At 34.3% G+C, this 18,469-nt stretch overlaps 1 protein-coding gene across 1 annotated transcript; it reads left to right on the top strand.

Annotated features, from left to right (window-relative positions):
- The first annotated feature begins 5,220 nt into the window (after window positions 1-5,220).
- LOC135147247 (uncharacterized) lies at window positions 5,221-6,708 on the top strand. Its single transcript, XM_064080133.1, has one exon. It carries the CDS (start codon window positions 5,221-5,223, stop codon window positions 6,706-6,708), a length of 1,488 nt encoding a protein of 495 aa, XP_063936203.1.
- Window positions 6,709-18,469: the final 11,761 nt, after the last annotated feature.

Here is an 18,469-nt window from a genome sequence, read left to right as displayed (position 1 = left end):
CTTTTCATCTGGCTTTTGCTTTTTGCCTGTATAATAGGGTAAAGGAGGATAAGATTCAGATATAATAAACTCATATCTCATCAGTTCATAATGGCTGTGGCCAATGACTACTCACTAGTACGGCACCAACTATACATTTATACCGGTATGGATGGAGTATGGATGCAGCTTTCTTTGTCTCGGGGTTCATTGTCTTTGGGCAAATGTTTTTTTAGAAAAAAATGTCACGACAATATAAATATACTTGGAGAATGAGAACCGGGAAGGAGGAGCTTGAGAGTATATATTTAGAATTGCTCGGCGCAAATTTTACATTCAAGTAAGACAATCTATTTATAAGACTGTGTTCACTTGGATGTGATGAAATGATGGGAGAATGAGATGAAAACTATATAGAAGTTTTGAGGAAGAGAAGAAATGTATTTAAATTTATTGTGAGAAAGACTGTGACGAAACATGATGCGGAAATGGAATGAGCATTCCTTCCAAAACAAAACATGTGAGTTAGAATTATAGTTAAAATACTATGAATGGAATGATTGAAGGAATGAAATTATATACATTTTCTTTGATCAACACCATTTTTAGAGTACAAAATTCATTTCATTCTCCCATCATTCCATTCAATCCAAGTGAAGACAACGTTATGTTCATAACAGTAAATTTATTACATTCTCAAAACTTTCATAATCAATTATTAGCGAAATAAATATTTTGCATTTTAACTATCATAATGATATGCTTGCATGTAGGTCTAGACTTTTTAGGTATGGAAGAATCATAAGGAGATAGATGGAATCAAATTTTAAAAGCCAATCCGGTGGTGCTGCGTTATGAAATGCAGATACACTGGCCTAGAGCAAGAAAGATGGGGGACCTTTAGATTATCATCCTCTTTTTTGGCCAACACCTGTTATATCAATGTAGAGCGTTTGATGATTTAATTTTTGGTATATAATTTAAAGTGACAAAAAACTATAGTAATGAGATTAAATTGCGATTTGAACTCTTTAATTTGTGAAAAATAACTAAAAGTACATTTAACATGAGTTAAACAAGACAGAAAGTAACAACTTTTCAAATATGACCGTAAATTTTAATTTTTCCGACACACAATTACAATTTTTATATTTCATGTTCGTATTAAGGTTGACCAAATTTGTCCCCATACAATTACAGAACAGGTTTTGTTGAACTTAAAATAGGAAGATAAAATAAAAGTTTATGAGGCAAACATTGAGCCTGTTTGGCTCAGAGAAGCAGAAACTTGTGACTTGTTTTTCTTCATCCATTTGTGTAAAGAAGTAGAAACATTCTTAAGAAGCTGAGAATCCTAACTTCTCTCACACTTTCTGCTTCTTTTCCAAACACTTTATTTACTTTTCACCTCTACTCCACTTCTTTAATTTAAGCAAGAAGTCACTCCTTTTAAGTTAACCCAAACGGCCTCATTGCGCGTGTTTGGCTACTGAGGAGAAGTACTTCTTTTTAAAGAAGTTGACTTCGGTTTTTCTCGACCGTTTGTGTTAAAAAGTAGAAGCATTTCTTAAAAGTTATAAAAACTTACAAATGCTAGTTCGCTTAGATCTTCTACTTCATTCCCAAACACCTTAATCACCTATAATTTTAACTTAACTCTAATTTTTCCTTTATTTTTTTATTTTAAACAAGAAGCAATTATTTTGAGATCACGCCCGTTATAACCATTCTGAAAGGATATCTTCGATATATAATTATTTATATATTTGTTTCGGTATTTGTGACAAACATTAAAATTAAATTCACCTAGTAATCCTCCCAAATAAGGACATTAATTTATTTGATTAATTAAAAGTGGAAAGTTATTTTTGGCAAGTAATTTTTAATCTCAAAATCTTCCTTCACATCAAAATACATTAATTTTAAAGGAAATTTTTCTGATTACGCAATAGTGGCGCAGAGGCGTTTCGTGAGACTACGATTATCTCTTTCTTGCTACTGCAACATTAAAATTACATGAAGTTCGAAAAAGGACTATCAAGATTTGGTATTCTTTAAAGTACTCATGTTATATTATTTACAAAATTTATATTTAAAGTAATTTATTCCATATTTAAACATTTACTATCTCTCGGAATAAATTAGTTTAAATCTTTCAAAAACTATTAAATCCTTCATTCCTCAAGATTTATTTTATCCAAGGAAGGATTTGTTTTTCTCCATATTAATATTTGTCCCAAAAATATTAATATCAGTTTTATACCTCTTCTGGAATATTTTTCCCGGTCTCTCAAATTCAGTATTTTTCGGAGAAAAATATTCACAATACTTAGAAAGCTCTTTCAACGTATCAAATTCATGATTTATCATGACCAATATTTTTCTAAGTATTTTGGTATCAAAACCTTCGTCAAGTATACTTCTCTGTTTTCCAAAAGACGAAGTGTTTCGGTTTTTCATAAAACGGCTTTTATCTTAGAAAATCGGTTTAAATACCTTGAGATTATTCCCGTCCCTCAAAAGTATTTTATCTTTATGGGAATATATTTTAAGTATTTATTCAAGTTTTAAGTTTGGCCATAAACCCTCTCTGATAATCTCAAAAGAATTATCGTATTTTATTTGAAACCCGAAAACCTGATTTATCGTTTTAAATCCAAATAAAATACTTCCACTTGCCAAAATGACTTGAAACTTGAGATTAGCCAATTAAATATTATTCTTAGTGCATGGTTAAATTTTCGTAATTTTCCGAGAATCTTCGTTTCGGAGCGTTTTCTGTCTGCCGACCCGATCACTGGCTGAACGTTTGACCAAGCTAGAGTTGACCAAAAATTACCAAAATTTCCAGAATGCCATTTTCTAATATTCTAAGATTTATCATAATTTTTCCGTAATTTATTTCGCACGTTCGAAATATCGCGTTTTTTATGTAACGGTTTTTATCGGTATCTCGTAAAGCGTGTCTGTCTTCTAGTGCATTAAATGCCCTGAATTTTTAGTCCAAGATGCTGGTCAAGAACACCTTTTTAGGTGTGGGGGACAAGGGGACAAAGTGGAGTAGTGGCCAAGGTTTGCTAAATTACCATTTGCATTTTTACTTCTACTTTTCTTACATTTACCCCACCCATTCTTGCCTATAAATACACCCCTCCACCCATTCATTTTTTCTAAGCTAATAGCCAAGTATATGCTGAGATTTTAGAGAAGAAACACTCTCCCAAAGTTTATTCAAGTGCCCACTTCTTCTACTTCATCTTTAAAACCTTCGATTCTTCATATATTTCGATATATACAAGGTTTTAAACCCCGAAGCTTCGTTCTACCCAACCAAGCTCCGCTCATCTTAGCATTTTCATAAACCACTCTTTTCAACCTCCCGAAGGGCTGCTCAAATTCGTTCGTGTGCTTAAAGTCGTATCGAACCTCCGACGAATTTCTCCGGCGAACTTTCGTGGAATAATCGTGTAAGTGGTTTCTTTTAGCTTCAATTATCCGAGTCTTAATCGACCATTTTCAAAGGGCTTTTTAAACAAATTTCTCTTCATCTTAAGCTCTCTTGATTTCAAAATACTCGAGTTGGCCACTCGTTATTATCGGGAATTTGTGCACTAACTTTATTTGCTCACTAACTCATAATTTGTGCTCCCATTCCCATCACTCCCATACCCTTCTTGTTTTAGTGAGAAACCCATTTTTCAGCCCTGTGCTCGGTGGGGATATCATTAAGATAAGATACGTGGTATTACGTGTTTATTTTCCGAACGTGTGTGACGTGAGTGATTTTACTTGTTTCGGTGGTAAACCCCGTTTGGGCCTTTTCGCTATCGCGGGGTGTTATCCGAACAAGCTACTTGGTTCGATTGCGTTCGTGATAGTGTGTGCGATATATCTTGCTCGACTTCGACTCCGTCTTTTCAAACTCACTCATCACTCGATCTTATTAAAATCAACAACTTATATTTCTCCGCGCGATATAATTTGTTAAAATTGAACCAACGATTTAAACCACCATACTAAAACGTTATAATCGACTAATTTCAACGTGGTTAAAATTGGACTAAAACTTGCGGAACCAAAACTTTTATAAAACAAGGATATATTTGCTTGTGGATATTGTGTTCTAACTTTTGCAGTGAGGTGAAGTGAAGTGAGGTGATCTTCGTTCTAAGACCCAAGTCTTTGACATATTGACGGGGAGTTGATAGTCATCGCACCGTGAAGAAGAGGAAAGACCCAAGACCTAATACCTAAGATCCAAGACCGGCGAAAGGTTTAGAAGTACAAAGACCACTGGAGGTGCAACGACTTTGAGGAAGTAACGAGGATAGTTACGTTCCGAGACAAGTCTTGTTATTTACATTTATAGTGAGGAGGTAACGAAGAGTTACGCTCCAAGATATATATTTGTAAAGGCTTCTCCGCCTACTGTAAAGGAGTTCTTTATAGTAGAGAAAATCTCGAGTCCGGGGAGGAGCTCGGGGACTGGACTAGGGGTGAGTGGACTCCAAGGGTTGAGTTAGCCACCGCGAACCAGGATAAAATCGCTCGTGTGATATTTTCCTTTTTCTTTTCTTACACTTCCGCACGTAACTGCCAATACTCTCGATACAAGTTCTAAAGAAGGGGTGAAAACTTTTTAAAACGACATAAATATTTTTAATTGGTGATTAAGCTATTCAACCCCCCCTTCTAGCTTAATTAAACCATCTATCGGGACCTAACAGTTGGTATCAGAGCAGTTACTTTTTTAAGTGCTACGGTTATAAAAGCACTCTGTAAAGTAGATCCGATATGGCCTTTATTAATGCTATCGGTTGTAGTGAAGGTCTCTCAAATTCTAGACCTCCTTTGTTTGATGGCACAAACTTTGCCACATGGAAAACTAGATTTCGCATTTATGCTAGAAGTCAAGGTGTCAAAGTTTGGATGGCCATAGAAGATGGTACAATACTTCCGACTAAAATAGTCGACGATATTATCATCGAAAAGAAAGTAAGTGAATATACTCACGATGAAGAAGATAGAATGAATATCGCCGCTAAAGCGGAAATGGTTCTCACAAGTGCACTTGCAGAAAAAGAATATAAACGAGTAAACAATTGCAAGTCCGCACAAGAAATGTGGAACAAGTTAGTAGTTACCTATGAAGGAACTACCGACATAAAAGATTCTCGAATGGATACTTTAATCCAAGAATACGAGAACTTTAAACTCCAAGATGGAGAAAATATCATCGATATGGAAACAAGATTTACGCGTATAATCGATGAATTAACTCAACTCGGAAAGAACTATACTCAAAACGAAAAGAATCGTCGGGTTCTTAAATCTTTGCCTCCGAGTTGGAAAGTTAAAGTTACTACGATCAAAGAGATGCACAATCTCAATGATTACCACATCAATAACTTATTCGGGAACCTTCGTGCTTACGAAGAAGATAATGTTCCGGATAAGGTCATTCCTAAAGTGGAAGACAAAAAGAAAAATATGGCTTTGAAGTCCATCTTAATCGATGAAGATGAAAACGACGAAGAGTTGAACGAAGAACTCCAAAATCTCGACGAAAGCGAGATAGCTCTTTTAACGAGACAACTCCGTCGTGTACTTCAAAGTAAAGCTCAACGGTATGGAAAAGGCTTCCTTAAATCGAATAATCAACAAAGAGTTTTTAACTCTAATGGAAGGCCAAATTACTCTCAAAATTATACTCCTAACAATAAGAGTAATTATCCTACCACGGGCTATAACAAGGGCAAAATCAATCAAAGTCCCAATGGTTATAATAATGCCAATAACAATGGTACTTACACTCCTCCTAAGCCAAAAGAACAAAATCCGGAGGAAACACCTAATGTGTGTTTTGAGTGTAAGCAACCCGGTCACTTTAAACGGGAATGTCCTAAGCTCTCTAAGGGACGAATTCTCGTGGCCGAAAATGGTTGGGATTTAAGTGAAGATGAAGAAACTTCGGAAGCTACGGAAGAAGTGGTTAACTTGTGCTTAATGGCTCTCGAGGATGATTCTTCATCATCGGACATCTCCACTTCAAATGATGAGGTAAGCTCTCGTACTAAACTTTTACATAATATGCATCTTTTTAATGATTCCTCGTTAAACTTGCTAGATATGAGTAAAAGTGATTTGATTGATTTGTTGGTTGAAATGAATGAAAGAAATAATAGTGTAAATCAACATACCCTCTCTCGGATTAGTGAGTTAAATCTTAAAAACGAGGAGGAAGTCTCATCTTTATGTGAACAAAACGATTTCTTGAAAAATGAAAACAACAAGTATAAGGATGTTGTTACAAAGCTAGAAATCGAAAATATATCCTTAGTGTTGAACACCGAAGAATTAGAAAACGAGAAGCTACAATTAAATGAAAATACTCGTATGCTTCATGTTGACTTACTAAACTTAAAAATTCAAAATGAGTCATTGGCTCAAGGTAAGTCAAATCCGGTTGTTCGAAAGGATAATGATGAATTGGTTCATGCCTTAAGAGAAAAAGATGAAATATTCGAGTTGGAAACTCAAAGGCTTAAAGATGAACACTCCAAGATCTTAGCTCAAGTTATGGATCAAGAAAGGATTCTTAACGACAAAATTAATATTTTGAGCAAAGAAAAAGATGATCTTGCGAGAACAATTCAAAAGTTCACAAAAGGAAATGAGTTGTTAGATAAAATGGTTCATTCAAAATATCTTATAACCATGAAGGTTTAGGATATGATAAAAATGCTCAACCTAAGAAGTTTGTACAAGGAAAGAAACAAACTACTTTTGTTCCCGCTACACCAAAGTATAAATGCTCTTATTGCAATAAAGATGGACATACGGTTGAATATTGCAAAATAAAGAATGGTGAGATTAAGGGGAAGTATATGTGGGTTCGTAAAGGAACTAAACCATATACAAAGGTTGATCGTTTTGTACCTAATAACTATGTTGATGGCACTCAAATAAAACCAAAGTTTAGTTATGTTCAAAAACCCATTGTGTATCAAAATAGAAATTCAGGGTATAAGGCATATACTAATGGTCAATCGTCTAGAAGTCATTTTGTTCCTAGTCATCGTTTCTATCCTCAAAATACCATGTATTATTCAAATGATAGAAACAACATGTATCAAGGTGGTAATTATCAAAAACCAAGATACTATGATTATTCTAGGAACACTGCATCTAGAAACTCCTATGTGCCTACTCATACTTATACCATGCCTAGTTTCTATAATGCAAATGTTTATCATGATACTCTAACCCGAGGACCCTCAAGACAAAAGGGTACCTATAAATTCTATTGATTTGTTTTGTAGGTGTGCCTTGTTACTAAACGAGACATGTGGTATCTTGATAGTGGTTGTTCGAGACATATGACCGGTAATAAGTCACTCTTGAAAAGCATTAGAAAGGTCACCGCTGGAAGTGTCACGTTTGGAGATAGTAGCAAGGGGAGTATCATTGGTATTGGCGATATCGGGAATGAACATTTCAAGATTGCTAATGTACAACTAGTTACGGGGCTTAAGTATAATCTTCTCTCCATTAGTCAACTTTGCGACAATGGATATAAGGTGATTTTCTATCCTACTCATTGTTCTATCTTAAATAAGGATGGAAAATTAATGCTTACTTGTCCTCGTAGCAAAAATGTGTACACATGCGATATTAGTAAACATTCTAATGTGTGCCTAATTACTACACAAGATGACCCTTGGTTATGGCATCGTAGATTAGGACATGCGAATATGAAGTTAATAAAGAATATCTCAATGAATGATCATGTGAGGGGTATACCAAAGTTAAACTATCAAAAAGATCATACTTGTGAAGCTTGTGAAATTGGAAAGCAAATACGAGCTTCTCACAAAGCTAAGTTTATGGTATCAACTTCTAGACCTCTCGAGTTACTACACATGGATTTAATCGGACCGGTTCCGGTACTAAGTCTCGGAGGTTGTTCTTATACATTGGTCATTGTTGATGATTTTTCACGGTTTACGTGGACGGAATTTCTCAAATCTAAAAGTGATGCTTTTGAATCATTTGCTTCTTTATGTAAGAAGATTCAAAATCAACAAAATAACACCATTGTCTATATAAGGACTGACCATGGTAAGGAATTTGAGAATTCTAGTTTCACTACCTTTTGTGAGGATAATGGAATAACTCACAACTTCTCGGCTCCATACACACCTCAATCTAATGGAGTTGTAGAAAGGAAAAATAGGACTTTACAAGAAATGGCAAGTACTATGCTTAATGAATACCGTCGTCCTAAATATTTTTGGGCCGAAGCTATGTCTACTGCTTGTCATATTCTAAATCGAGTCTTATTACGTCCTATGACACAAAAGACTCCCTATGAAATTTATTTTGGAAAAACTCCTAAGGTTAGTTATTTTAGAGTTTTCGGGAGCAAATGCTTTATCTTAAATTCAAAAGATTACCTTACTAAATTTGACCCTAAGTCAAGTGAAGGTATATTTCTTGGTTATTCGACCAATAGTAAAGCATATCGTGTATTTAATCTTAAAACTCTTGTGGTGGAAGAATCTATGAATGTAGCTTTTGATGAATCAAAACCACCCTCGAAGTATATTGATCTTGTTGATAAAGAAGACACCGAAACGGATGGTGTTGAAGATGTTATTCGACAATTCGAAAATATGGATATGGGTATTTCCTCTCCTAATAATCCATTAGAATTGTTACAAACCGAAGATGAACTTCCTAAAGAGATTCCATTGATAAGAAGTCATCCCTTAGATAATGTTTTAGGGGATTTGACGAAAGGAGTTCAAACCCGGTCACAAGTTCAAAATGTAGTAAATCATCTAAGTTTTCTTTCGCAAATCGAGCCTAAAACTGCTAAAGAGGCTTTGCTAGACGAGGATTGGATATCCGCAATGCAAGATGAATTAACACAATTCACTCGTAGCAAAGTTTGGGAACTCGTTCCTCCACCCGAAGATACTTCCATTATTGGAACTAAATGGGTGTTTAGAAATAAATTAGATGAGAATGGAACGGTTGTTCGCAATAAAGCAAGATTAGTTGCTCAAGGATATACTCAAATGGAAGGAATTGATTTTGATGAAACTTATGCACCGGTAGCTAGAATTGAGTCTATTCGTATGTTTCTAGCTTTCGCGTGTCATAAAGATTTCAAAGTATATCAAATGGATGTAAAATCTGCCTTCTTAAACGGGATATTGGAAGAAGAAGTTTATGTGAAGCAACCTCCCGGTTTTGAAGATGCAGTTAATCCAGAATATGTGTATAAGCTATATAAGGCTTTATACGGATTAAAACAAGCTCCAAGAGCTTGGTATGAAAGGCTTAGTAAGTTCCTATTAGAGAATAATTTTAAGATGGGAACGGCCGATAAAACTCTATTTACACGACAAGAAAAAGATGATATACTACTTGTCCAAATTTACGTAGATGACATTATTTTCGGTTCAACAAATAATGATCTATGTAAAGAATTCTCTTAAAATATGAGTAAGGAATTCGAAATGAGTATGATGGGAGAATTAAATTTCTTTTTGGGTTTGCAAATTAGGCAATCCGATGAGGGCATACATATTTCACAATCTAAGTATTGTAAGGAAATGCTCAAGAAATTTGATATGGAGAATGCAAGACCCATATCATCTCCTATGTCAACTTCTGACAAATTAACAGAAGATCCTAAAGGAATTCCTGTTGACACTAAGAAATATCGAGGCATGATTGGTAGTTTGCTATATATTACCGCTAGTAGACCCGATATTCAATATAGTGTTTGTAAGTGTGCTAGATTCCAAGTTGCTCCAAAGGAATCGCACTTATCCGCTGTTAAACGGATATTAAGATACTTAAAAGGCACGATGGATCTTGGCCTTTGGTATCCTAAAGGTGTACCTTTTGAACTAGTATGTTTTTCTGATTCTGATTATGCCGGACATTTGGTAGACAGAAAAAGTACTAGTGGTACGTGTCAGTTCCTTGGTGGATGTTTAGTTTCATGGTTTTCCAAGAAACAAAATTCTGTATCCATATCCACTACGGAAGCTGAATATATAGCCGCTGCTAAATGTTGTGCACATATATTATGGATGAAGCAAACATTAGCGGATTATAATATTAATTTTAATGTCATATCTATTTTATGCGATAACACGAGTGCAATTGACTTAAGTAAAAATCCTGTGTTGCACTCAAGATCAAAGCATATAGATATACGACATCACTTTCTACGTGATCATGTCAATAAAGGTGATATCAAAATGACTCATGTGGAAACTGAGCATAATGTCGCTGACATTTTCACAAAGCCTTTAAGTTCCGAAAGATTCGCTAAACTCCGTTTGGATTTAGGAATGCTGGAATATACAAAGTGATTAATTTTGGCCAAACATATTTTAAATAGAATTTTTATCATATATACTAGTCATCTTACGTGTAAGAAATTTTATCAAACGAAATTCTTCTTGTGTGTACTCTTAAAGTTCAGATTTGTCAATAAGAATTTATTGATCGGACTTTTATGAGTTAGAGCACTGATTTATTTCGTATACAATTGATAACATTTCTTAGGCGAGCGAATATTTTATTAAAAAAAATATTTCTAAGATACTACGTATATGGTATTAATCCTATTTACAATACACACTTTTTAATTGCCAAAATTAATAATAATATATTTTAATATCCACCAAATTTTATGTGTTTGATAATTATACATAATTTTATCCAATATAATTTTAAAATACCTTTTTCCCTCAAAAATTGGATAAATTTATGAAATTATCAATTTGTGGATTATATTTAATTTACCCTAAATTTTGGTAAATATAATTACATATTTATCTCCTAAATTACTTTTTATTAAAATTTTGTCCAAATGCACTCGAAATTATTTTTATAATTTGGACAATAATATTTTAAGGGAGATATATATTTTTCAACTATTTTTATGATTTTTATACTATTTAATATATAATTTTCGAAAATGGATTTATCAATATTCAAAAAAATCTGATTACAGTTTTTTAATGTTTTTTTCGGGTCAAAAACCTACCCAGTTTGGTCAAACCCGACCCATCAGCAAACTTCTAATCTCGACCGTTCGGTAAAACCCTAGTGTTTATCTCAGCCGTTCATTATATATATATATATGTATGTGTACAGTGGGAGAGGAGCCGCACACTGTTCACTAGTTTCTTTTCTCTCGACCCCTCCCGAGTCTCTCTCTCGAGTCTTCTTGAGCTTTCACTCACATACCATGGCGATTTATCCTCATCCTTTCTTCGCCTTCTCTATCTAATCAAACACTTTCTACACTTCAAATAATCGATTTAATCACTAAAGCTTGTGTTTGATTCTTGCGCTGATATGGGTTGGGTAAGAGAAAAAGGGTTTCGATCTCAAAATCTCGTTGTTGTTCTAATTAACAACGAGAATCGATCGTGTATCCAACATCTATATACATATACTTCTCGATTTCCTTCGATATTGTTTTCGATTTTCAAAACCCTGATTTTAGGGTTTCGAAAATCAAGATGCTAATGGTGTTTTGAGATGTTTTTTTCAGGTTTCGTGATAACCAGAGTACAGATCGAGAAAGTTATGCTGGTTATACACTCGATCTAAAGCCTAAAGCCCTGTCTCGCTTCACCGATGAGCTTCGGCGCATCTCCATCTAACTCTAGATCACTCGCTTCTTCTCTCCTTCTTATTGTTTTTTTTGGGGATTTTGATTTGTACAAACCCTAACTGATTTCGTTGAGAGTTTTGCAGGTATTGGATGCTTGGCTGATATCTCTAAACTTGGAAGGACAAGAAGTGTTATATATGAGTGATTGAGTCCTTGGGTATGAAACCCTAAACCAATCGACTCGGTTTGAAGCCGTCTTGCTGGTCGCATGTGTTCGATTTATGCAAAACTGAACCTCTCAAGGGCGATTTACATCGCTTTGAGAGTTGGGATATTTTAAATCCCAGCTCGACCTTGAGTCAGTTTGCCCTGCACGGCTATGTAAAGATCCAGTTTGATTAAAAGACTTCAGAACCTCCATCTTTTGTTACTACTGTCGAAAAAGGTAAGGATTTCAGGCGATGCAATGCCCTGAAACGATGGTGAGGGGTTCTACGGCCTAAGCCGCTCTTGTATATTTATGGGTTTGATGACTGTTTGATACTTGCTATTTTTATGCCTGATCTGTGAAATGTTTGAAAAACCTGCCTCAAAGCCATGATATATATGTGTCTTGAATGCTGAAATGCTTTTGGTGAAATATGCTTTGTTGGGGTAATTGATTATATGCATTTACTTGAACCATTACCATGATTCTGGACTGACCTTATGTACGGATGCTCTCCATATCTGTTTTTCTTGTAAATTAAATAATTTATACATGTCCTTAACTATAAGTTGAACTGCCATGTTAAAATCTGGCTTGCTGACATGCTCTATTTTGCGGGATTATATGCTGTCATGAATGTTGAATTGACTGTATCTGTACATTTGTTCTCTTGTCTTTTGATAAACTGGTATATATATATGAAAGTTCTTTTTAACTAGTGCCATGAGATCACTGTGTTACTGTGTGAATTAAATTGTTAACATGACTATATATGACTAAACTTGAATATGTGATCTGTATAATCATGCTCTCATAAGAATAATTGGAGTTGAAATTTTGAAATTCATTAAAATGTTAACTTGAGTTTTTGCCCTGTGATAAAATGTTTCCAAGTAGAATATGTGCCTAGTTAAGATTGCACTCTATTTGTATGATAATTGGATTATAATTAAAATTCATACCATGATTATGTGAATCTATGACTAGTAAGTGAATATGGTATTTGCTATGTGATTTGTGACTTTATATTCTGTCTTGCTTTATACCAGCCTTAAATTTTAAAAAAAAATTTGTTTTTAACACACTCTTGACTCAAACAAATTGGCATAACCAGTTTTTCAAAACTCTTGGATAAAATCTTTTGAGAAAATTTTTTTGTATATGAAAACCATGAGGTTGAATGATACAATACTTGCTACAAATGATTAATAAGATGATAAGTGTATAAATTGGCTTGATTATACATATATGCTGGTTTGTTTGCTATGTTTATATGATTATGAACTTGGTAAATTTGTTAAACTTCAACTGTATGAAAATTCCTCTGTATTAATGCCTGACTATTAGAATATGGTTGCTTGAAGAATTTATGACTATGGCCATTCTCATGCTTATCCTGCAAAGTCTGTGTGTATCTGCCATGTATCCTGTGTATGCATATCCTCATTCTTTTGCTGCAATATACATAAGATTCTATTGACTTTGTGCTTGCTTAAACTGCAACTTCTGGTAACCTCAGGTTCATAAATGTTTATATGTATGCAGTCTGACTTCTTGTATGATGTGCAATGGTTGAAAATTGTATTCTTCATTAACTATACATCCTGGCTGACCTCTGTAAAATGAACCTGCATCCTTCTTACTTGCCTGATATATGTATAAATTGTATGTAATTGGCCTTGGAACTTGAAAAACCGTGTCTCCATGCTTATCTTATATATTGCTGCATATGTCTGGTTTGTCACATGTGTAAATTCAAATATTGTCTGCCTGTGTATATCCTGATTATATGGAATCTTGACTGTGTGCTTGCTTAAACTGAAATTTGTGTACTACTTGATTCCTGTCAAATTAATTAATTGGCATGACCTGTTTAAAATACTTGAAACTCTGGCCATGATTCCTTTGCAATTCATGTGATGTGCTTGCTGATATAAGTATAATACCACTGGATTCATCTGCTAAAATTGTATCTGCTATGATCATTCTTCTGAAATTATGTGACTATACTATGTGGTGTTTTGCATAGAGTTGTATCTGATCTGCTTGGCCATTTTTGTCTTATCTCTGCCATGTACTAGTTGAAAAAGTTAATGTTGTATGCATAATCTGACTATTCTGTACTATGCCAGTTGGATATTCTGTCTCCTTGAAACTAAAAATATACTCTGTGGCTGAATTTGCTCTTTGACTTGTTGTGATCATTCTGATTCTGCCAGTTGTATAAATGTGTGCTACATTTAGGAATATATGGGTTTCTAGATAGATTAATATTCCTTATAAGAACCTGGCTCTTGAATAATTAATAAAATTGGAACACTCACACACCTGCCCACACACAAAGACATGGCTGGGGATCCCTTTGAGAGCCCTAGTATCTTGACACTGGTGTGTTTAACGGCCACTTAGAAATAGGAGTCATCTGATTCACCTATTAGAGCAAATTAGTTTAATATAGGTTATTCTGGGTTGTAATAATTCAGGTATTCAGTTCCCTTTAAGCCTGCTTTTTGAACATTACTTGTGATTTATGCTCTGCAAGTTGTATGCTTGTATGTCTCTTATATGCTTGGTTGAAAATTGATACATTGCATCTGCTAGCCTGGTTTCTTTCGAATTTGTCATGTATCGATTTCACTCGAATGGTTTTCTAAATAAAACGAAGTTTCTTAAACCAAAAATTATTTTTTTTAATCACACTTCGATTTGTAAAATTTGGACTAATTGACTTTCGAGACTTAATAAAAATTGAAATCTTGTGTAACTCGTATTAAAACAATCTCGACTCGATTTTTGCACTTAAAAATTTCAGTTTTCTTAAAATCGAATTGGTTTGAAAAAGACAAAACTCGAATGCTGTTAAAATTTGGGAGTTTTTAAATTAAAACTGGACTGTTTTCTTGGAACTCAAAATTCGTGTCGTTTTTCACTTGACTGATGTGTATATGCATGCCTGCTTGCTTAGCTGTAATTTCTTATATGCTCCTTGTGCTTGAATTACAATGTCAAACAAATCAGTCCTTTAAACAGTGAATTGTCCCCTGGTTTTAAACATTTGTACCTGACCCATTTTTATAAGTTATTTTGCTCAACTTATCTTTAAAACTCCAGCTGATAATTTTTCAAAAAGTCTTCTACAAAACGGATTTCAAAAAGCTGTCTTGTCTCATTTAAGGAGAAATCTTACAAAATCCAAAATTTTCAAACTCCATGTAATCTGATGTCATCTTGTGGGGCTCTTCCATTTAATATGATAGAGAATCGGTTCCTCATTCCTAAAAACCAACAAAACACTCAAAATTCCCCTGGCCAAACAGACCCCAACCGTTTCACTATATATACTCCTGTCACTTTCCTAACCTTTACACCTAAACACTTAACCATATAACACCCAAATGAACTTCCAACTACTTCCCTCCAACCCCAACCCAGACCCAAACAGCCAACCCTTTGACCCAAATCTCCTTGATAAAATGGAGATTAAACAACTTGCCCATTCCCAACAAACCTCATCCTTCAAATACTACACCCCTAAACAAAACACTACCACTGCCACTTCCCTCCTTCGAAAACCTCAACACTACTACCACCCCTACCTCCCAAACCAGATTCCGTTTGCTACCAACTACAACCTTGACCCATCCCAAACCCAAACTAAACTCTATTCCAACACCATTTCCCCGCCTATCACCCTCCCACCGGTTCTCTATAGTAGGCGAAGGAAGAGCTCTACAAGTGCTCGGGTTCCACGGGTCATCAATCTTTCAAATGTTGGTAAGTTGAGCAAGATGATGAAAAATTTTCAAACGGGAATGATGGTTTTTATTCAACAAAAAGGGGATGTTCACTCGTTTATTATGGCTGCTAGGTGGGACAACTTGATCTTTTATCGTGGACAAAATTACCACACTTACCTCATGGGTGAGTTCTACGGTAATTTGGTTACGAAAAGAGACCAAGCTGGCCTTTTCGAGTTTGACAGTGTTGTTCAAGGGCAGAATATTCATGTTAGTGTGCACACAATCTATCGGGCCCTCCGGATCGACCCGGCCCATATCCCTCAGCCTTGTATTAATATATACGAGGCATATCGGTTCAACCAACGGGATTTCGAAATCCACATTGGATTTTTCTGTGGGACAGAGGCTCCTATAGGGTTGTGTCATGAAAACTGCGGGGTTAGTTTTAAGCACTTTCTGCCTAGTTTCCAACAATTAGCTATCATACTTAGGGCTAATTTGCTGCCTAAACCCCAAGGTGATCAGTACTTCGACTTTATTGATTTAAAAATCATGTACCAACTAGTCACAAATAGGCTCGAGTTTAACATGGTTTATGTGATAATACTGAACATGTTCCTTGCTTTTCAACTTGATTATATGCCTTACGGTCTACTGCTCACTGCTGTGTTTGATTTGTTTAAGATTCCTACCCCACGTGTGTTTGCTCAGCGTATAGAATATTGTAGGGTAGAGAACTTAGTTGTTGAAAAGGTTCCCCTAAAGGATATAGTGCCTTATAAGTATGGTCCCCCTACCCCACCTATGGAATCTATTAACCGGGATTATGCTAAAGAAAATGAGGTGTTAAGAGCTGTTGTTAATGAGCTTAAGATTAAAAATGAGGATAATTTACATGAGATTAAGGCTCTTAAAAATGAACTCTTAGAAGCTTCTTCTAAAGTTACAGATCTAGAAGGCAAAATGGGGATTGAGCATGTAGACAAAGGGAAAAAGGCTGTGATTGATTTAGATGTTGGTGATGACGTGGACTTTGAGAATGTGTGTGCTGGAAACATTTCTGTGACTGCTAATCTGCCTAATCTGACAGATTTCAATGCTGACTTGGGATTCGTGGCTGCTGGACCGGTTGTTTGAACCGGTTGACTTTTTAAAACTAATGTTTTCTGTTGTTTCAGGTTGTTTTTGTGTGGGGCCAGTAATGTTTGTTTCTACTGGCGTACAAAAATAAACTTGTTGTGGGTTTCTGTTCCAAGATAATCAGTGAACCACACTGATTACTAGGAACATTTTGATTGTAATATAAAACCTACAATATTTCGGATACATTTGTCTCGTTTATTTTTCTGCAAACACGAGAACACACACTATTTATTTATTTATCGAAATTAATTTTGATAGATTAATATCCCAAAATTAATATTCCGAATATAAAATTTAATTCTCGATCGAATGATTTAAATCTCGACTTGAATAAATATTAATAATATTAACGAGCAACGATCTAAACACTGCTCTCGAATTAATTAAAATTCGAAATTATTCAGCAAGGTAAAAATAAAACTTGACTGAAATTGTTATATAAATCGATAATTCAATTCGATTTTACTGAAAAATTAAAGAATAAATTCGATAAATCGAGTTTAAATTCTCGACTTGAATCAAAATTCAGGACACTATTCAAAAAAAAAAAAAAAAAAAAAAAGGGGGAAATCTGTTAAGACTTCTACTTATGGGAACGAAAGGAAATAATCTCCCATCACACTTATTTTAAAACTATCTCTTCCCTAAATAACTTTAAATAGAAATCTTTTTGGTTTTTATCAACCAAAAGGGGAAGAAGAACGTTATATAATTTTAAGCTTTTACTCCAAAAGAGGAAGAAAAACGTATGAATATTAACGGGAAGAAGACGTTATTATATAACGTACAAAATTAAAAATTTTAAGACCCTCCCAAAATAAAATGCAAAAATCACTTTCTAACAATCTCTTGTCTATTTCAGGATCTCGGAAGGATTATGTGCTAAGTGCTTCGTGTGAGAAAATGTATTTTCTAAACTCATGCATACACATAGGGGAAGCACACACTTTAAAATTTAATTTTGTGTTTGTTTGACAAATACCAAAAAGGGGAAGATTGAAAGGATATCTTCGATATATAATTATTTATATATTTGTTTCGGTATTTGTGACAAACATTAAAATTAAATTCACCTAGTAATCCTCCCAAATAAGGACATTAATTTATTTGATTAATTAAAAGTGGAAAGTTATTTTTGGCAATAATTTTTAATCTCAAAATCTTCCTTCACATCAAAATACATTTATTTTAAAGGAAATTTTTCTGATTACGCAATAGTGGCGCAGAGGCGTTTCGTGAGACTACGATTATCTCTTTCTTGCTACTGCAACATTAAAATTACATGAAGTTCGAAAAAGGACTATCAAGATTTGGTATTCTTTAAAGTACTCATGTTATATTATTTACAAAATTTATATTTAAAGTAATTTATTCCATATTTAAACATTTACTATCTCTCGGAATAAATTAGTTTAAATCTTTCAAAAACTATTAAATCCTTCATTCCTCAAGATTTATTTTATCCAAGGAAGGATTTGTTTTTCTCCATATTAATATTTGTCCCAAAAATATTAATATCAGTTTTATACCTCTTCTGGAATATTTTTCCCGGTCTCTCAAATTCAGTATTTTTCGGAGAAAAATATTCACAATACTTAGAAAGCTCTTTCAACGTATCAAATTCATGATTTATCATGACCAATATTTTTCTAAGTATTTTGGTATCAAAACCTTCGTCAAGTATACTTCTCTGTTTTCCAAAAGACGAAGTGTTTCGGTTTTTCATAAAACGGCTTTTATCTTAGAAAA

This window comes from Daucus carota, chromosome 6, assembly GCF_001625215.2.
Source record: "Daucus carota subsp. sativus chromosome 6, DH1 v3.0, whole genome shotgun sequence".
In the NCBI taxonomy this organism is placed as follows: Eukaryota; Viridiplantae; Streptophyta; class Magnoliopsida; order Apiales; family Apiaceae; genus Daucus; species Daucus carota.
Note: the sequence above shows the minus strand (reverse complement) of the source record. Positions and strands in the feature narration are given on the sequence as shown.